Consider the following 19,731-nt stretch of genomic DNA (forward strand, 5'->3'; position numbering starts at 1 on the left):
AGGCAGAGGGAACTCCTGCCCTTAAACGCACCACCAGACAAGATTAAAGGTATGAACAGACAAGAAGGCTGAGATGAGAGTCATGTTCAAAAAAGTCCTCCCACGCTGTCGGCAGCAGCAACAAAAAGACCTCTGACATGGGATGGGAGCTATTTGAGCAAACCACACTGGAGCTCTTTGAGTGTGTTGCTCAAGGTTTTTGCTGTAATCATGAACAATCTCACATTTTACACAATAATAATAATGATTATTATCATTTATTTTTGTTCAAATGGTTGTCTTCTGGTCACATGGTTCATATTGTAGGTTTAGACCCCTGCTTACTTAATCAGAACTTAAAACTGATTGGTCCTCGCCTGCTTGATGTAATTGACTCACTAACTGATTGCACAAAGCAAAGTGTCTGTCCCTGGTAGCTCTTTAGGACAGAGTTAAATTGAGGTGCGATGAAGGCTTTTTGAGGAGTGGTGCTTTAGAAATGTCGAGCTGACTGCATCTGTCAGAGTATACTCAAGAATGGAGGGGGTGGGCTAAGAGATGATGATGTCAGATGAAACATCAAACAGCCTTTCTATTTGCACAAAAAGGCTCAAGAGTCTTCCTCTGGCTTGTCATTTTCAGCAGATCCATGGACAGCGCACAGCAGACCAGCAGCGCTCGGGGAACAGACGCTGCTGTCACTGAGACCAGGTAACATAGTTTTTGTTTGTTTTTTACTTTTAAATTTGATTTTTAATCTGAGCATCATATGTTGCAACTGATCTAAATATTTCAAATGTCTTTATGATCTACTGACTTAAGTAAAGATTCTTTGCTTTTTCATCATATTGTTCTAGAAGTAATAGTTTTTTATTCAGAAGAGAAAAACATCAAATTCAAAAATTGTGCAAATGCCATAGCTGTACATTTACACTATAGTTCACTTGCCATTAAAAAGCATCTATTAGATGTCTCACAGACTGCATTCTTTCCAGATGCATAATCTTTCTCTCTCGCTAAACTCAGAAAAAGATGCTATTTAAAAACGCCAAGGGCTGAACGCATTGCTGTGAGTTTAAACTGATCTGCATGTAGTGCACATGCACATTTAACACTATGAGTGTGTTGTTGTTGCAGTGGTGTACCTGTGCTGTTGCTGCGCTCATGGCTCAGAGGAGGGCTACTGGTGGCTGCTGCTGCTGCTCCAGGATGTCCGTGAATGAAGACAACGCCCGTTTCTGCTTGCTGGCCGGACTCATCCTGCTCTATTTACTGTGTGGCGCAGCTATCTTCTCAGCCTTGGAGCACCCCTTTGAAATGCGAGCCCGTCGTCGTTGGAAACAGCAGCTGGAAAACTTCACCCAGCAATACAGGGTCAACCTGGGCGCTCTGCACACCCTACTCCGTCAGTACGAAGAGGCAAACAGAGCAGGGATCAGAGTGGATGCATTGAGGCCTCGTTGGGACTTTTCTGGGGCTTTCTATTTTGTGAGCACAGTTGTCTCCACTATCGGTAAATCTTTAAGCTTCGTTACGTTTTCTGTAATGTTCGCTCGTTCTTGCATGATTTTTGAAGTTTACTATGACATCTTATCTGTTAATTTTCTTCTCTACAGGTTTTGGCATGACCACGCCAGCAACTATAGCTGGAAAAATATTCTTGATTCTTTATGGTCTCATTGGCTGTGCCGCGACCATTCTCTTCTTCAACCTCTTCCTGGAGAGGATCATCACCATGTTAGCTTATGTCATGCGTTGGTGTCACGAGCGTCGGCTGAGGTGTGCTGGAGTTGGCGTGATGTCGAGCAGGGAGGAATCTGCCCATGAGGAGGACAGCCTGGAAGGCTGGAAACCATCAGTATATTACGTAATGATGATCCTGGGAGTGGCTTCGGTTGTGATTGCGTGCAGTGCTTCCACTCTTTACAGTTCCATGGAGAACTGGAGCTACGTGGACTCCCTATACTTCTGCTTTGTGGCCTTTAGCACCATCGGCTTTGGCGATCTGGTGAGTAGTCAGAGACAGCAGTATGAGTCTCAGGAGGCCTACCGACTCGGAAACTGTCTTTTCATTTTAATGGGGGTGTGTTGCATCTACTCACTTTTCAACGTAATCTCCATCATCATCAAGCAAACTCTGAACTGGATGGTGGGGAAGCTGGTTTGCTCAGGGCCCAGCCGGCCCTGCTCCTGCTGCACGCCTAGTGGCTGGTGGCTGTGCTGCCCCTGCCTCCAGAAGAAACATCACAACCAGAGGAGCCTGCCTGCACATTTCAGGCAAAAGCGTTTAAAACGCAACACTGTGCAGCCAATCACGTCCCACCGCCCCGCAGGAAGACACCGTTACACAGAGGGCTCTGTGGAGACAGTGTGTGACAGTGAGACGGATGCAGGTGCAGTGCCTGATGAGGTGTGTGTGGGCCGACGACTGTCTGGAGAGATGATCTCTGTCAATGAGTTCATGGTGTCCAATAAGGTTTCTCTGGCTCTGCTGCAGAAGCAGCTGAGTGAAACGGCTCACCAGGGCCCGAGGCAAAGCTACGGCCATCAGAATGGATTTTCGGGTGGTGTGGGGGCCTTAGCCGTAATGAATAATCGCCTACAGGAAACAAGTGTGGATAGGTAGCACCATTAAGACGTTTTTCTTGTTCATTTGAATTCTCTACATAGGAGCCATAATGCAACTCATTTTCTTAGTGGCTGATTTCTGAAGAGTCCATAGTTTTATGCATTTGTACAACATCTCTCCTATTTCAGTGGAAGTCTATGCAGACAATGGGGTCCTGCAGTGAGCAGCATGGCCAGTTCCGGAGTTCAGAAGAGATGAATGCAATTTAAAGAATTCAGTATGGCAACGAAGAAGAGTCTGATGTCCTGAAGTGATTGGCTCATAAAAAAGCAATCAGAAGAAAGATGCAGTGAAGGACCACTTAAAGGAGGCTGCTGATTCAAGAGTGCCCTAAGCTCCAAGATAAATACACTTATAAACGAGGTGGTGGTCAGTATGGTGAACACAGAGACGATCAGAAACAGTTTTTAGTAGATGCGATGCATGCATAAAGCATTCTAAAAGTAATACGGATTAAATAAAGCTTTTTGAAGTCACCACAGAAGCTCAAATGCACTAAGAAAGGGACATTTTAATGTGCTGATTACTAACAAATTGCCCATCATGTTTCATCAGCGCTTGTCATCGAAATTCACAATCATGAAAGAGTGCTGAGAACCGGGGTTTTCAATAGAGCACATCTAATCAAATGTGGCCTGTAGAGGATGTCCTTATGCCAACAAGTGCTTTACAGACAGACTCAGGATTACATCAACACAGGAAGAGGTAGTTTCAGGCTCTTCTTGCTGGAAGAGATCCTTTACTAAGGTATGATAAGATATTCCTTTTTTAGTCCCATAGTGGGGAAATTTCATACTATGCAAAAAAAGCCATTTTTAACGTATCATCCAGGGGTGGTTCTGGGATGAGACCTAGAACCACCCCACCCCACAGTTGTTGCCATTAATGTGCCAGGTAGGGTAAAAATAAACATGGCAGAGATCTGTGCCAACAAAACGATGGCTCTTAAAATCATTATAAAATTTCACCAGACTTATTGTTTGAGCAGCACTGTGGAAATTACAGAAAGCTATGACCAATCCCCAGGCTCCTACCATCAGCTATCATTAAACATTTAAATATTACACATTTAATAAATCTATTGACCCTGTGTTTGGCTCAGTCCTATTTAGTGCTATTTATACAGTATTTCACATCTATGTTCTCTGTCAGGATTCTCTGTTTCATTTTCCAGGGTCTCTTATTTTAATTGACAAATGTCAGCCTTTTTCTGATAGGTCTATTTACTCTCACTTCTAATTTGTACGACTCACACTCATCAGAGATACCACGGTAACACAACATTAGCTTCATTAAATATGCTTAATCAAATGGCATACAATGATCAGCTGAAAGCAATCCTAGATCAATAAGTCAAGTTCAATATGTAAAAATAAATAAATACATATAATAAAAAGCAGTCAGTCCTTTTCTTCATTCAGGCAAATGATTTACACTGCATGGGATTTATATTCAAGTACTTGTATCTTGTGTGAAACATGCTGATTAGTATTTTGTATTTCTTGACACAAACATTCTATAATGTTCCAGAAAAGCAGCAAATAGCCATCTAAAACTCTAGAACTATTTTGGTTAGAGGTCTCTTTCTTGTGAACAAAACTGATTTTGTGGATAGCCAGCTTCAACTGCAGAACCCGTGTCTTTCTTCCCTAAATCAAAATAATGATCTTCAAACGCTGCTGCTCTCTGGCTCTCTCTCTCTCTCTCTCTCTCTCTCTCTCTCTCTCTCTCTCTCTCTCTCTCTCTCTCTCTCTCTCTCTCTCTCTCTCTCTCTCTCTCTCTCTCTCTCTCGCTCTCTCTGTCTCTCGCCCCCCCCTCTCTATCTCTGTCTCTCTCTCTGTCTCTCTTGTTGCACTGACAACTACAAATAATCAAGTTCATTAAATTCATTCATTCAAACAGTATTTATGATATAAATGAAGTGTATGCATCAATATAGATACGGATAGGATTGTTCCATTGTCCGTGTTGGCATTCCATTCCATATTGTCTAGTAATTATATGATAAGGAAATAAATAACAGTGTATATTAACACAAAAATGTGGGCTTGACTGTTAAGTTTCTCTCTTTCTCCCTTTATCCTATCTGTCTACTTGTTAGTCCTCTTTTTCTGTCAACCAAAGACCAATGTTAACACAATCCAAAGATTTATTTAATAAGAGGGAGAAATATTGATAATAATACTTGTCTGTGGGGTTGATTATAAGTTAATGCAATCAGCAGATAACATAGCTGACATAATTTTGACCTTGACTCTCCTGGAAAAAAGTTGCAACTTTGCATCCATCTATGAAAACGATACAGCAAATGAGTGAGGGTGCTGTTAATATTACCCCAGTTTAATTTAATTGTGACAAGAAACATGATGAAGGGCATCAGTTGGAAGGTGTCAAGGTCAATTAAAGTCAGATAGCAAAATAGCCCCTTGTCAACCTGAACCAACATTATTTTTATCTTGCCAATTAACAGACAGCATAAGCGAGTTGTTAGCTGTATTTTCACACATAAGATGCTAACATCAATAATAATTAATTTTATATTAATTTGGGTTGGGCTTCAGCATCATAAACCAGCTCTTGTGTCATCTATGTGTGTGATTTCATCAGTGCAGCTGATGATGACAAACATTTTCTCCTTTAGGATATCACAGGAAAGAAAATCATTTGTTGGATGAATTGTTTTCACTTGAAAAGAGATCATAAATGACTTATTGTTGGTAAAAACACTGCACACAATCAGTCAAATACTCTTTATTTAGACTTCAAACAGTCATGACTCTTAACATATAATAACTATAAACAGAAGATGACTTAATCAAGTAATATAACAATGCAGTATGGTGCATATGAAATAACTGTGACCTGTTCTGATGTTGTTTGTGGTAAAAGCTGTATAAAAGATGAATACAATACATATTCAACTGATGTAATAAAATCACATTTCACATAGTCAGTATTAAAGAATAAGTTTAGAAATATACATAAACAGTTTCATAAACTTAATGTGCAGAACTATGTTAAATATATTTTGATTGGTCAGTAACTATGGGTTTTAAGGTATTTGGCCAATTTATGGAGCTCAGTTGTTGGCCACAAACAAATCACAACATGCATTACTGGCTAGCACTTAGAATAATATCTTATAATTACCATAGAACACATCTTTCAGACAACTTCCCAGATATTTGGACTTAAGTTTAAGATTTTATTTAAACTAAACTTAAATGTAAACCCCTCATGAAACATAAAAAAAACATTTAAATTAAATTTTGTGGAAATAATTTTGTTAGAATTAAATACTCAATTAAATATGCAATTAGCATATCAGCATTTATTTGTCTAGTCAGTGTTTATTTGTCATTTTCAAACCACATAGGAAAATGATGATTTTGTGCGATTCAATCAGCTGGCCAGTCATTGGCACTGTTAGCAATCCCCTGTTGAAACAAAGGGATATGTGTAAGCTGCATGCTAGCACGTATATAGCACTAATGATCTTTCAGTCAGTGCATTTTCCCTTCCAGAGGAAAGGCAAACTGGAAAGGTTCAAAAGGCTCTTCATTACTGTTTATGTAATTTTTATAATTATGTAAAACATCTTGTTTAAAATACAATGCTACATACATCCAGGATTTTTATATTATCAAATGACGTTAAACAATTTCACAGTTGTCTGTTCTTCATTATCAACTGTAAATGAGGCAGAGGTTTGTTGCTGGATCAGTTTCTCTGAGTAAGTTTTACAAAATTTCACTTTCTTGTAGAAATATAAACTATACTGAAACAAATTTTATCTGTTTAGATGCTGCTTGCTGGCATGATGTAAACAAACATCCCTGTCTGTTAATTATTTCCCATAATGCCATCATTACACACACACACACACACACACACACACACACACACACACACACACACACACACACACACACACACACACACACACACACACACACACACACACACACACACACACACACACACACACACTTATAATATTGACATTAATTACAGTCCCTCCATATATCCATGGAGATAAAGTCCAGCTTGGCTTCTCAGAAGGCTCCCAGAACCTGCATGGAGGTAATGGAGAAAGTCATGGTGATCACAGTGTTCATATACGAGGAGGTAACAGTACACCTCTGGATCAGACTGGGACAGATATGTGGTTTGTACTCACATTTGTCGTTGTGGTTTTATGTGACTCTCTTTGTTGATAGTAAGCAGCAATAATGCAGTTCCTTCTGTAACACATAGAAGTAACTGTGTCATGCTCCGCTGAAAAATTATTCAAACCTTACTGTATGTGTGTATAGTCTAATTCCAAGATGCTCACTACTGTTGACCAAAAACAAAGATGTCAGCCACATTAGCTCGAAACCATCCAGATAAGACACAGAAGTTTTGGAGTTATGTTCAGCTTTTCATGGATGGCCTCTGCAGGAGGATGTAACAACATGGAAACAAAGTGGAATGAGACACGAATGAAATGGGCTAAGATTCTTAATGAGTGCTGTCATAAACTGGTTTCTGAATATGCACCACATTTGCAGCAGAAAAACAGTCTTCAAAGGGTGTTAGAGATACAAACCAAAGATAATCACTGGAGATTCTCGCCATTAAGTGATCAAATCATTTTGAGTCTGTTGTGTTCTATTGAGGAAAAAAGTCTGAGATATATGTTGTACTGAACTATGTAAAGAGTTCCTGTGTGACTCTTTTACTGCAAGTAATACAATCACATATCAGGTGTGATGTGTGATAACACAGCAGGTGTGATGTGTGATAGAGGAGTTTCAGCTAAAATGAAAGGAAAGGTGTACAAAACTGTGGTGAGACCAGAGATGTTGTTTGGCTAGAGACAGTGTCACTGAGGAAAAGACAGGAGACAGAGCTGGAGGTAGTAGAGATGAAGATGCTGAGGTTTTCTTTGGGAGTGACCAGGATGGATAGGATCAGGAATGAGTACATCAGAGGGACAGCACATGTTATTTGGAGATAAAGTCAGAGAGGCCAGACTGAGATGGTTTGGACATGTCTAGAGGAGAGATAGTGAATATATTGGTAGAAGGATGCTGAGTTTTGAACTGCCAGGCAGGAGGCCTAGAGGAAGACCAAAGAGGTTTATGGATGTTGTGACAGAGGACATGAAGGTAGTTGGTGTGAGAGAAGAGGATGCAGAGGACAGGGTTAGATGGAGGCAATTGATTTGCTGTGGCGACCCCTGAAGGGAAAAGCCGAAAGGAGAAGAAGAAGAAGAATACATTGATAAATAGGATATTTTTGTAGGTAATAAACTTAATACATAATGAAGGTTGGATAATTTTTCTTTTCCTGTTGATAGATTCACACATTAAAACAGTCTTACTTGCTCTGAATGCCTCCCCCTGGTGGTAATCCAGGGATTACAGCAGATGCAAGGACCGTGAGGACGGACAGAAGGTCAGGTTCTTCCCCTTGGACAAGCAGCTCATTATAAATCTCTGAGAGAAAATAAAGCAAAATTGACGAGAAAAAACTTTCAGGATGTTTTCTTCCTTCAAGCTTTCGTGCAGCGTGAAGAGAGCTACTCAATTTCAAATACAGAGGAATATGATGTGAAGCTTTTGGTAACTGTAAGACTATTTCAGATTGATTCCAGGGTAAATTTATCTTTAATTTTGATCTCTTCAGTGAATTTAATTACAAATCATCTTGAATTGATGATGAAAACATTCAAATGGATGATTTGTAAAACAAACGTATTCACTGGTGTTACAGTTGTGCACCTCCTGCATGCCTGTCTGTCCCCATAAGTACCAGAATCTCATTTCAGTGTGTTTTACTTGCACTCTATAAACTTCAGTAAAACAGTTAAGGGTAACAAAGTCATGAATGACAGGACAAGGTCTGCAAATGTCTAATATGACAATCAATAACGTACAGCCTTATCGTCTTTACCCACCCACCTGCTACTTTGGACTCCAGCAGGTCCTCCAGCTCGGCCTCCTGGTGTAGTGCCTCTGCTGACAGCTGAGGGGCTCCAGGAAAGCACAGCAGGATGATGCTGATGTTGTCCAAACTGCCCTGCAGAGAGAAGTGTCATCCGCAGAGGTGAATGATAATAATGGCTGACCTTACAAATGTCAACTTGTCCAACGTTATTTCCCCTTGAGAGAATCGTTGGAATAGAGTTCACTTGTGTGCCCACTGGTGTGACAGAGACGCACTGGAGCAGGGAAATGTAAATGGGATGTGGAAGAAGCTGTGACATTTCGAGTTTATCCAGGCTGAAGCAGTGTTACATAAGAGAGTGGAGCGAAGGACGTAACAGAGTTCAGCAGAAACGTGAGCACGTGCACACACGAGGATTTCCTTTGCCCTGTTTTATTTGTTTGATAGACAGGAATGGATAAAAAACCTGATTTATACTATTAACTCCCTTGGAGTTCTGTGAGCCTTGGTTCATAATGTAGGATTTGCGACAAATAAATAATGAGCTCAAATACAAACATTTATTATTCCACTGATTAATTACCGCATTGCAAATAAATCATTCATCAAATGCCCTTGAATGGAACATCTATATGCGTGGAGCGAGCTTTAGTAGAATGATTCTTCTCTCTCTCTCACACTTCTTTATGACGAAGTACCGTACGATGAATAGCACTTTGAGCAGTTTATGATTGTCAACCTTAAACCATCTGGCAGTGGAGAGATGCTGTAAAGTGACCCGAGAATAATCCCATAAAACCTGTTCGAAATTTACCAACTCTACTTAAATGTGTGCTGCTACAGCTAATGATGCTGCTGTCTGCTCGGCTTTTATATCCTTACCTCCATGAAAGCTCACATGTAACCGAAGAGGACACATTAAGTGTTCTTTTTTTTTACTTGACCAATGTGGAGTCTTTGATACAACAAAACTATTGTTGGTTTATCCTCATAACCGTCATGGGTTTACCTGCCCAGCACCAAAAACTGATAGTGAAATAGAAAAAGTTGAACATCAAATTTAAAAAAAAAAAAGGTTAGGACAGCAGTTAGATCTAGAAGAGATCCCTGGAAACACAGGTCTGACTAAATACTAAATTTATTCATTTTTCACAGATTTCACCATCTTAAGTCTGTAGTTGACTACTGTATTGGGAAGAAATTCACAAAATAACCATTGTCACAAATTTCATTCCGTAAAATCTTCCTTATGTTGCATCTCCAGATGTAGGAAAACAGTATGTTCTAATACTTATGTAGAAATTCTCTTTTCTCAAGAAATGGGAAATCCATTGCAAGCAAGTTTTAAATAGAAATTGTGTTTTTGTGATTATAATCAGTTAAAAGGATTTGCCATTTAAACCACTGAACTTGTAGAGATGCATGAGGAGCTGGATCCTGTTGTAATTGACAAGGATTAAGTTAGCATGCACTGGTGATAAGCAGCAGCTTCTGACCTTATAGAGACAGAGGTCGATGACTTGAGTGCAGACGTCCCTCAGGTCGGTGCAAACACGCAACCGGTTGTGGATAAAGGCGCACAGGTCCTCGTTGCTGATGGTGTCCCACACCCCGTCGCAGGCCAGCACCAGGAACTCGTCTGCAGGTGAGCGCTCCACCACACACACCTCTGGCTCTGGCGACACCATCTGCTGGCTGGGGGTTCGGTTCTCTGCCCCCTTGTAGGTGAAGTCTCCCAGAGCGCGGGACACTGCCAGGGAGCCGTTGATCCTTTGGATGGTCACAGAACCGCCTGCACTCTCAATGCGTTCTTTCTCAAGAGGGCTATATGGTTTGTGATCCTCAGTGGAGAAGCGAACCTGGCCAGAGCGACACAGCATGGCCCGCGAGTCGCCACAGTTGGCAAAGTAGATGTAATACGGTGAGATCAGAGTGGCCACCACGGTGGTGCCGCCTCTCTCCCATCCTTCACGACGGGCCACACAGTGCAGGTGCTTGTCTGTCTGGAGAAAGCCCTCAACCAGGGCTCCTTTCACCTTCTCGGGATCATCGTCAGGTCCCATTCTACCTGTGTGCAGAGAGGGATACACATCATTAGATAGAAAAACGCAGATACTTACAGAATTCAATCAGAAACGATTGGCACGACGCTGGCGTCTACTAACAGGTAAAATCATTTCTCTCCAGAAAGAAAATCTCATCACAGATAATCAGTTGCCTTACAAACAATCCCTTCTATATTTATTTCCTGTCGATGTGCAGGTTAGTTTAACATATCCTTCACCTGTGGCCAAGATGTGACCCAGGAGGTGCTGGGAGCAGTGTTGTGCCACTGTGCTGCCTGCATGTCCATCGAACACAGCGAAGAAGCTCCAGTCAGCCAGCTCTCCCCCCAGCTGTGGCACACAGTTGTGGAAGTCCTCCATGTTGGCCCTCCAGCCCTGCATGCTCCCCAGGGCGTAAGTAAGGCCCCAGCGAGCGCAGCCTTCCTCTGCTAGCTTGTCCAGAACCGGCCGATCCAAGTAGGGGCTAGGGATGACCTCCTCCTTTTCCCCCTCCCCTTGATGCTCTCCCTCTGCTGCTCCTCCACGGCCCCCTTTGAAGAAAGAACTCACCCTCTTCTCTGTCTCTTTCACCAGCTGCCGCATAAATGCTGGCATCTCCACGCTGCCTTTCCTGGATGTCCTCATGGCTCTGATCCAGAGCTGATGTGAGGGGGAATCTTGCGACAGGGGTCGGGGGTTGAGATGGGCCTGATGGGAGGCCTTTGCAGTTTCTGCGTAGCCCTACTGCTCCAGGGTTCAGAGCATGGCTGCGTGAGCTGACGGATGTCCTCAATGCTGGATACTCACTCCCTCTCCCTGCTCATCTCCTTCGTCTCCTCTCTCCAGCGCCTCTGAAGAGGCTTCACCGATCAGCGCGTCGCTCCATTCATTCTTCCTCTCCTCACTGCTGCTGTGATTTTACCTTCTCCCTCGCTTTTTCATCAGTCTTCCCTCCTTCACCAGCTCATCTCTTGTCTTGATGTTTTCCCTTTCCTCCACTGTGATTGGCTGGCTATTTGTGTGCACCAATCCCTGCCTAGCTTACATCGCTGCTGTAATATCTGAGCTCACCATCCTCCTATCTGCAGCTCAGGCCCTCCCACATCTTTAGTAATCTCAACCTTCGACGGGATTATGGGCTGGTATCGCTGTGGATTAGAGGATTCTTCTCAGTGTGTGACTGATGGTGGGAAGGAGAAACTGACGAGAGAGATAATTTTTTTAATAAACGCAGACTGTTATTTGAGGTTTATCATTTAATTATCACAATGCATTTACGGTAACTTTATGGAGAACATTGATCATTTCTGATTAATGCTGATCCACTGATCAGAGCAGCAGTGATTCTTTAGATAAGATAAAGATCAGATAAATCTGATTCATCAACCAAATCATCATTCTAATAAAATCCAATTTTTGCAGTGATTTTGCCTGGATCTGACCGTGAATATGTTTGTATTTTATTATTTTTCAATGATATTGTCATTTGAAAACATGACTTCTCTGTACTGAAATGTTCCTTTTAATTTCCTGTAAATGATCCACTTGACTGCATTCGCGGCTCATCCTGTTCTCTTCTCACTATAATTACATTGTGACAGGACGTTTTGTTCTGGTACTAAATCTAACAATGAAGCAAAAGCTGTGAAAGGCTGGATGTGGTTATTAATAATGATGAAATGATCAGTAGTTGTGTTAAATGTTTCTAAAATACAAATAAGGCAATATTAATAGCTAGAGATTTTCACATTTCTAAAGAATTTAGCCAGATGGTTTTTCTTGATGTGTGAACTGTTTCTCTTCAGGTGAAAATATGATCCTGAACTAGACTATTAGATTATTACACCCAGTTAACCAAGGTAAAGTGGTTTACCCTGTAATTCTCCAGATACTTCTATTTTTTTTCTGTGCTGCTCCAGTGATGGAAAAACTATTTAAAATGTTGAGCTCACACATCATGATGGTGTGAATGCAGCATGTTCCAGACGTACACAAAATAGACATGTCACATTAGTACACCTTCAAAAATAAACACCCTTAAACACCATTTAAAACCATTTACTTACAGATGCAAAATGTACAAGCAGACATCTGTGCATGAGTTGTAGCAGCCTATCACGCTGAAGAAAAATACCACTACAATGTACAACAGACATAGCAACCTGTCAGACTGTAAGCAGGTCACCAGGGAGACGTGCAAGGAGCAGCAATCAATGGCTGAATAACTCTCACATGAATCCTGCAGAGCAAAATATCTGAGCATCTCTGTGGCATTAATTAAAAAAGTGATAACTGAAGCACCTCAATAGTTCTTGTGCTTAAGTATGCTGTGTTTGCAGTCACGGCTCAGGCCCTATTATAAATTAATTAGTGTCATTAATGCTGCAGTATAAGGCTGGAGGAGACAGCAGCCTGCTGACTTCGGCTGTGTTGTTATGATTATTCCTAATTGGTGATGAATCTGTCATTAAAGAACTTTCTCTCTAATGTGGCTGCATGCTAAGGCCTCTGGGCATCGGTCAGCTACCAGCTGGCTGAGGGAGGCTCTGAAAGCTGGGGGGACATGTCTGCTGACGTCTCAGGTTCCTGCTTTCGCTGTGTTTGTGTGTGTGTGTGTGTGTGTGTGTGTGTGTGTGTGTGTGTGTGTGTGTGTGTGTGTGTGTGTGTGTGTGTGTGTGTGTGTGTGTGTGTGTGTGTGTGTGTGTGTGTGAGAGAGAGAGAGAGAGAGAGAGAGAGAGAGAGAGAGAGAGAGAGAGAGGGAGAGAATCCAAACAAGGGGTATCCAATACAGGATAAAATTAGGCCAGCCAGACCTTATATTGCTGATGGAGCTCGGGTGGCCAAAAAAAGCCTGGGCTGGTGCGAGCCAACAGTGGAAGCTCAAGGAAGAGAGGAGATTGCAGCTGAAATGGCCTCCAAAAGTAAGGAAATAAACAGTGACAGTTTGAGGTGCATTGATTCAGAGCAGCAGTCAGGTAGAGAGGGGAGAGGGAGTTTCTTTCTGCTGGTCAGGTGTGAATATAGATCAGTTAGACACGGAGTGCAGCTTGTCTTTCATGTTTTGGACAGATGGACTGAACAGGACAAGGTTAAATGTGACACTGCTGCTGAGTGAATGCTGTTATGTCTTTCATTCTTTAAAGTCCAGATTGTCTCATTAGAAATGAGGACTGATGAATGTTGTCAGATCTGTTTTCAGATTTTACATTTCCATGTTGCGATTGGAGTAAGAGATAGATTACGTTTCACATTTACGTTTCTTTTTTCAATTAACATCTTATTTCTTTGACAAGAAAAGAGTTTTATTGAAGAATGTGAAGCTGTCCTTGATTTGAATATATGCCACTTTTCCATAAGATAGTTAAATGATCTGAATGAAGACTGTAAACAAATATTAACTCTTCAAAAACAAAAATAAAAATATTATTATTTCTTGCCATATTTAATGGGGTGGTTGCTGATTAAATTTCATCAGGCATGTTTCAAACAGAGCATCACACTGTGCATCTTGCGTCTCATAACTCAAACAGGTCTAGCATAGAAGGGGCGATGTGTCCCACATTTCCTCAGTATCAGCAGGTTTGTTTGTAATAAAGAGAGATAGGAAGACAATCTGGGTCATCTGAATGACTGACAATCACTTTCCCACTCTGAAGTGATGTTTTGTAAAATTGATGTGACACATTTTAAAGCTTTTTTATCAACCAGCCACAAAACACAACAGTAAAGACTTCGGTTCATCAGAGCAGTTCCTGTTATCTCTATTTACAGAATGAGTTTGGAACTCATTTTGTATGTTTGTTCTCATAGACAGATATTTGATACCACAACTCTACCAGAATGATGACAGAAGGCCATTTACTTTATCAGTAAAGCAACTGTTCAGCTGCTTTACTGCATTTCTAACTTCATAAAGATTTACCTTCTCATCAGCTTTCTGCCATCCACTAAAGGTTCACATCCTATTTCTAACCTGTGTGGCGTCTCGTACAGTTATGGATCTGGTGTACTGGCGGAAAATGAGCACGACTGGTGTGGTGTTCACGGGGCTGGTTATCGGTCTAGCCAGTCTATTCCAGCTCAGCGCCATCACTGTGCTCTCCCATGTCTGTCTGGGGGCCATGTGTGTCACCTTCCCCCTGCGCCTCTACTATAAACTACTGGAGCTGCTGCGCTGGAACCCAGGGGTCCATCCCTTCCAGTGAGTCCGTCAGTGGTGATAAAATCATTGCTCCTCCTGAATGTTGATACACAACGTTATATCAAGAAGCCTGTGCAATGATATGTCTGTCCATAGGTCGTATCTGGATAATGACAGCTCTCTGACAGACAAAGAGACGGTGATGCTGGTGGAGGAGACGGTGCTACTGATTGCCTTCGCCATCACAGAGATCAAACGCCTAATTTTCATTGAAAGCGTAATTGACTCTATTAAGGTTTGTGTGCGGTGACCGAAATGATGATACAATATATGAACAATGATTGACTGATAGAAATCTGAATGCAGAAAGAACAAAAAAAATGAGTGCTCAAAAGGCTGAAATATTAAACTAGAAGGCCGTTGAATAAAATTCTCACCTCTACCACAACCCAGCAGTTCATTGTAATTGAAACTATTATTTTTCTATTCTATTCAAATGAGAAAAATAAATACAAATAGCATGGATCATCTTGTTTGATAGAATCTATAGAAAATGAAACAATTCCACTTACGGTATTCCCAAATTTCAGATAATCTATGAAAATAGATGATCCATTTTTCTATGGAATGTGCTCCATCCTCCCAGTTTTATGGTGATCTGTAAATAAAAGAGGGTAATGTGAAAAAATTCTGAAATTGAACTGAATTTTACATTTTACATATTTAACCCATCAAACAAGTTTCATCAAAATTCACCAGGTATCGCAAAACACACCCAAAATATTAAAACAACACCCTGTCAAACTAGAGGAATATCTGGATGTGGCCCTTTAGCCTGATCCAACCCATAATTGAATGGGCTCTTTCCATTATGCACCAAACCCTCCCAACAAGTTTCATTAAAAATCTACCAAGTGAACTTATGCTGTCATGTGAAAGACAACAGATTCACTTCCGTTTGCTGTTCCTGCAGTTTGTTTTGTTCCTGTATCTGCTCACATTCATCGGCGTCCTCACCAACGGCCTGACTCTGGTGATAACTGGTGAGTTATTTTCTTCATCAATGTTTCTGAGCTCCCACTTGTAGGACTGTAGTCTGGTCAGGTTCGACAACCAGAGAGAGAGAGAGAGAGCGAGAGAGCGAGAGAGCGAGAGAGCGAGCGAGAGCGAGAGCGAGAGCGAGAGCGAGAGCGAGAGCGAGAGCGAGAGCGAGAGCGAGAGAGAGAGAGAGAGAGAGAGAGAGAGAGAGAGAGAGAGAGAGAGAGAGAGAGAGAGAGAGATAGACAGACTTTATTTATCCCAAAGTGGGAAATTTAGAAAAAAGTTATCAAGTTATGGATGTTTACATGTTAGATAACTATCAAGTTATAGAAAGATCATGGTCACAGTTTTCCAAACTAATCCTAACTGGAGAGGAGACACAAACACGACTTATTCAGACAGATATGGGTCAGACATTTGTTAAGAGACATGTTTTGTTTTTTTCAAATGAATGGAAGAATGCAATTCACAAAATAAAGTAATGATAACACTGAAGGTTGTTTCTCTTTTGTCTTTGCTGAACAGGTGTGATTGCAGTTTTTTCCTTTCCTCTTTTGTATAAAAAACAGCAGGTGAGTTTTATGTTTTTCATTTGAACTTTTCTGATTACACTCACTGACACAAGCAGAAAGAAAACAAACGTTTAAAACTACCATGAAAACTTACTTATTTGATGAAAGTTCATGAATTATATATGAAATTCAGGAAATACTTCATGAAAGAGAAAGTTACTTAACAAGAAACATTCATGATATCCTACAAATACAAATTACTTACAGAAATGTTTACTGACATGGCTGTTGTCATGGTGACAGGTACGAATAAGGAGGATGGTTAGAGCCGTGAAAAATTTTGTAAAGAAAATCCAAAACAGGTGAGTAACTTCTACTTTGTTCTTTTAAGTGGTTTTTCTTCCTAAAAGAACATGTCAATGTTAACACAATGTTAATACAATGCTACTACGTTTTGTTGTTATGTGTTGTTGTAGGTGCCTTAGTCTCTATGAGTCAGTTAGACCCTCTGCTGCCCCGGAACCTGCCCCAAAACCTGCACCTGCACCTGCAGCCGCCCCTGCCCCCAAACAAAAGGCCAAATCCAAATAATTTGTTGGTTGCACTTTGAAAGGACTCAGGATTTGGAAAATGGTACATCCTCTGTGAGGCCGCTGGAAGGGCAACTCATTTCCATTTTGTTGCCAATGTGTTTGTTTAGAGGAGCACGATTTAATGGATTCTGACAGCTGAAACAAAGCTGCCATTCACTCAATGAGTGCGAGTGGAAGTGCATGAGGAGAAGAATTTTATTTACTGAGATGCTTTTTGTGGGCAGCGTTCAACGTAACTAGTTCACACAGTCATCTACTCTAAGCAGAGACACCACAGAATTTCTTTTTGTCGATAAGTTTCTATTTCTATAGAAATGATCATTGTGTTCCTGATAAAATAGAGAAATACGTATTACCAAACAGGCTGCATTATTGCTTATTTCATTATTGAGCATCCTTCATTATTAGTGGGATAGAATAAAAGCTGACATAAACATCTCCCCTGAGATAAATTAACAGTGATGGTTATGTGTTTGTAACACTACCCACGTAACCTAAGTACAGAATTAGCAAAAGCTCTCCAAACAACGACTCTCTGCAACTTTAGTGAAAGTTATACAAGAGACAATTGGAGAATTGCCGTCTTAACGCTCATGGCATTTAGTCGGTTAATTACTGCTGCAGCCTTTTGTGATTAAACATGCAAGAGTAAAAAGATCTTTAATAAATGAAATCACTTTTAACTTTCCTTTAGTGATTGAAAAGCTTTATTTGATAAGACAGTGTACAATACACTTGTTTTAATTTAGCATAAAACAAAAATAAATGACGTCAATGCTTAACAGCGATGTGAGTTAATGAAAACAGTACCCTTGTGGCCTGGAAATCCAAAATAACAAGCTGAAAGACACTAAAACACTCTGTTTAGCTGAGATGTGTAATGTATGTTAATGACAGTGGATAATCTCTTTAACATACAAGTAGATGTTTGATCCACTGTTGACCTGGATTACAGCTGTTGAAAACTTGCAGGAATGTTTCTGTCAAATAGTTTTGGATTATTGGAAGAAAAATGTGGTAACATTACACATGCTAATTTTGCTCACATCTTTTGTGTTATATATAACACAGCTGTTATTACTACTGTACACAGTTTATATGAGGACATGCTACCTCTCCCCTGTTTAAGATGTAAAACTGTGTGAATTCATTGGGTCAGAGTCATTATGCATGTCTTCGAAGGACATTTCACGAGGTACAATCTACAAACTTTGTACAAATATATTTTAATATTTTGCATTATTATCCAACTTAAAACTAAGATACTTAACTAAAGACCTGAGACACAAATTTCAGTGCATGAATCTTGAGAAGTCACGTCTCCCTTCCAAAATATAAAATATCCCATCCCACCAGTCAGTGATAGCTTGACTATTTCAGGTGCAGTTTGTCAAGGAGGTGGAGAAATATCCTCTTCAGGAAACTATAAAGTTCCCCTGTAAGATTATTCTGTCTCTAATGCAGTTTCAGTGATTCATAGCAATGTGAACATAGCTAAGATATTCTAATGGAGAGGACTCACAATATCAAGAAAATTCCATTTGTCCACCATGTAGCAATTTGACACAACCAGCAATGATCTAATGTCTGGATGTTAAACTTAGATCTTGGCTCCATCTCAACATCTTCCAAATTATTCTCTTTGCTTGCTTCCAAAAATGTCCTAGATGTCACAATGAAAGTACATTGTTAAAAGGAAATGACTTTGATAAAAAGGTGCTGCAGAACAACTGGAGGGTGCAGTCAAGAGTCATAATGAAATTATCTGTCTTGTTTTTGCCTCCAAAACTCTCATTGAAAATTTGTTACTACTCTGAGTTGAGCGGAAGACCAACAGAAAATGTTAACCTGTTTAACTACACCTTTTCAGTTAGCAAGAAGTTATATTAATGAAGCCACTTAATGCTGATAACAATGTGACATCAGAACTTCAAATGCAGCTAAACTCATACTATCATGTCTTAATGAACTGAAGATATTTCCTGTAAGTCACATGATTCCAGTTGAACCAGCCATCTGACTCTTGCACACGCAGTTGTCATTGCATCTTTTTTGTTTTTAGGTTTGGCGCAATTAAAGCTGATATCTGAAAACCAAAATACAAAGAAACCAAACCCAACAACTAGAACCATATTTTAAAAATGTGTCTTAAATTGGGTGAACTGTTCCTTTAAAGATACACCCATGCAACAGTTTGCCATAGAAACAGCTGATGTCACAAGAAACATTTTTATTAGTACACTATAATTTTTTTTACTGTTAATGGGGAATTACCATCTTTGTGATTGTTTAGCTGTTTACAGCTATTAACTTTAAGACTGACATCTGTGCCATCAAGGTTCCGTTTGTGATTGACGTCTTTCTAAAAGTATTTATATATGTGTTACTTCCTATTTTGTGTTGCTCCCCCAGTACAGTATAAGGTCATTAAATAAAAAGGAAGGCCATTTTACGTGGCATTCTCTGACCCAAAACTGAATCATGTTGTGTTCTGTTACTAGTTTTAGCTATAGATCAGTCCCTCGTCTAGGTAGATGTTGTGACTTTTCACAGCAGAGGCTGCAGTGACACGCTCCATCACTAGGTGACACTCTTGGAAAGTGCCAGCTACGCCTCTGCAAGAGACTATGGAGAGCACTGGCTGATCTAAAGGAATAAATGGATCCAGGTAATCACTTCAACCATAAGCATCAACGGTGATGTCAGTGCAATTCAGGCTTCAGCTCCCTCAACATAAGTTCATCTAAGCCAAACATTTATAATAAGAGCAGATTTTTTCCCCCCCTCTCTGTGAGATACAATGGGCTGTGACTGTGACCTTGAGATGAATTCCCTTTAAAAACACATCAACTTTAAA

At 40.5% G+C, this 19,731-nt stretch overlaps 3 protein-coding genes across 8 annotated transcripts; 2 read left to right on the forward strand and 1 right to left on the reverse strand.

Moving 5' to 3' along the window:
• The first annotated feature begins 588 nt into the window (after positions 1 to 588).
• Positions 589 to 4,548, forward strand: kcnk12l (potassium channel, subfamily K, member 12 like). Of its 4 annotated transcripts, none has more exons than XM_068331659.1 (5): positions 589 to 690; positions 1,117 to 1,492; positions 1,596 to 2,389; positions 2,477 to 2,601; positions 2,737 to 4,548. In XM_068331659.1, exons 2-5 carry the CDS (start codon positions 1,144 to 1,146, stop codon positions 2,804 to 2,806), a joined length of 1,338 nt encoding a protein of 445 aa, XP_068187760.1. In that variant the 5' UTR covers positions 589 to 690; positions 1,117 to 1,143; the 3' UTR covers positions 2,807 to 4,548. The 4 variants fall into 4 exon arrangements, with proteins under 4 accessions (XP_068187760.1, XP_068187761.1, XP_068187758.1 ...); XM_068331660.1 differs by having other exon boundaries at positions 1,596 to 1,987; positions 2,111 to 2,601; XM_068331657.1 differs by having other exon boundaries at positions 1,596 to 2,601.
• A 2,003-nt stretch (positions 4,549 to 6,551) lies between these two features.
• On the reverse strand, positions 6,552 to 11,521 carry ppm1nb (protein phosphatase, Mg2+/Mn2+ dependent, 1Nb (putative)). Of its 3 annotated transcripts, none has more exons than XM_068330903.1 (6): positions 10,827 to 11,521; positions 10,039 to 10,610; positions 8,557 to 8,674; positions 7,977 to 8,091; positions 6,789 to 6,852; positions 6,552 to 6,681 (listed from the first exon to the last, which is right to left on the reverse strand). In XM_068330903.1, the coding sequence occupies exons 1-6, from the start codon at positions 11,230 to 11,232 to the stop codon at positions 6,664 to 6,666; spliced, it is 1,293 nt and encodes a 430-aa protein (XP_068187004.1). In that variant the 5' UTR covers positions 11,233 to 11,521; the 3' UTR covers positions 6,552 to 6,663. The 3 variants fall into 3 exon arrangements, 2 of the variants coding, with proteins under 2 accessions (XP_068187004.1, XP_068187005.1); XR_011037812.1 differs by having other exon boundaries at positions 6,601 to 6,681; positions 6,789 to 7,045; XM_068330904.1 differs by lacking the exons at positions 6,552 to 6,681; positions 6,789 to 6,852 and adding an exon at positions 7,069 to 7,832.
• A 1,885-nt stretch (positions 11,522 to 13,406) lies between these two features.
• Positions 13,407 to 19,604, forward strand: rtn2b (reticulon 2b). The gene is made up of 7 exons (XM_068330905.1): positions 13,407 to 13,508; positions 14,581 to 14,788; positions 14,885 to 15,023; positions 15,702 to 15,771; positions 16,295 to 16,341; positions 16,585 to 16,643; positions 16,758 to 19,604. Exons 1-7 carry the CDS (start codon positions 13,496 to 13,498, stop codon positions 16,870 to 16,872), a joined length of 651 nt encoding a protein of 216 aa, XP_068187006.1. The 5' UTR covers positions 13,407 to 13,495; the 3' UTR covers positions 16,873 to 19,604.
• Positions 19,605 to 19,731: the final 127 nt, after the last annotated feature.

The sequence above is a fragment of the Antennarius striatus genome, chromosome 13 (assembly GCF_040054535.1).
Source record: "Antennarius striatus isolate MH-2024 chromosome 13, ASM4005453v1, whole genome shotgun sequence".
NCBI lineage: Eukaryota > Metazoa > Chordata > Actinopteri > Lophiiformes > Antennariidae > Antennarius > Antennarius striatus.

Bases quoted from the DNA above. Each gene is read 5' to 3' on its own strand.
- kcnk12l (XM_068331657.1), top strand. From the start codon at position 1,144: ATGGCTCAGAGGAGGGCTACTGGTGGCTGCTGCTGCTGCTCCAGGATG. The intron at 1,493-1,595 runs GTAAATCTTTAA...TCTTCTCTACAG, and splicing joins CACAGTTGTCTCCACTATCG to GTTTTGGCATGACCACGCCA. The intron at 2,602-2,736 runs GTAGCACCATTA...CTCCTATTTCAG, and splicing joins CAGGAAACAAGTGTGGATAG to TGGAAGTCTATGCAGACAAT.
- rtn2b (XM_068330905.1), top strand. The intron at 15,024-15,701 runs GTTTGTGTGCGG...CTGTTCCTGCAG, and splicing joins GCGTAATTGACTCTATTAAG to TTTGTTTTGTTCCTGTATCT. The intron at 16,644-16,757 runs GTGAGTAACTTC...GTGTTGTTGTAG, and splicing joins GTAAAGAAAATCCAAAACAG to GTGCCTTAGTCTCTATGAGT.
- ppm1nb (XM_068330903.1), bottom strand. From the start codon at position 11,232: ATGAGGACATCCAGGAAAGGCAGCGTGGAGATGCCAGCATTTATGCGG. The intron at 10,611-10,826 runs GTGAAGGATATG...CTCTGCACACAG, and splicing joins GGGTCACATCTTGGCCACAG to GTAGAATGGGACCTGACGAT. The intron at 6,853-7,976 runs GTAAGACTGTTT...TATGTGTTACAG, and splicing joins GGGGGAGGCATTCAGAGCAA to AAGGAACTGCATTATTGCTG.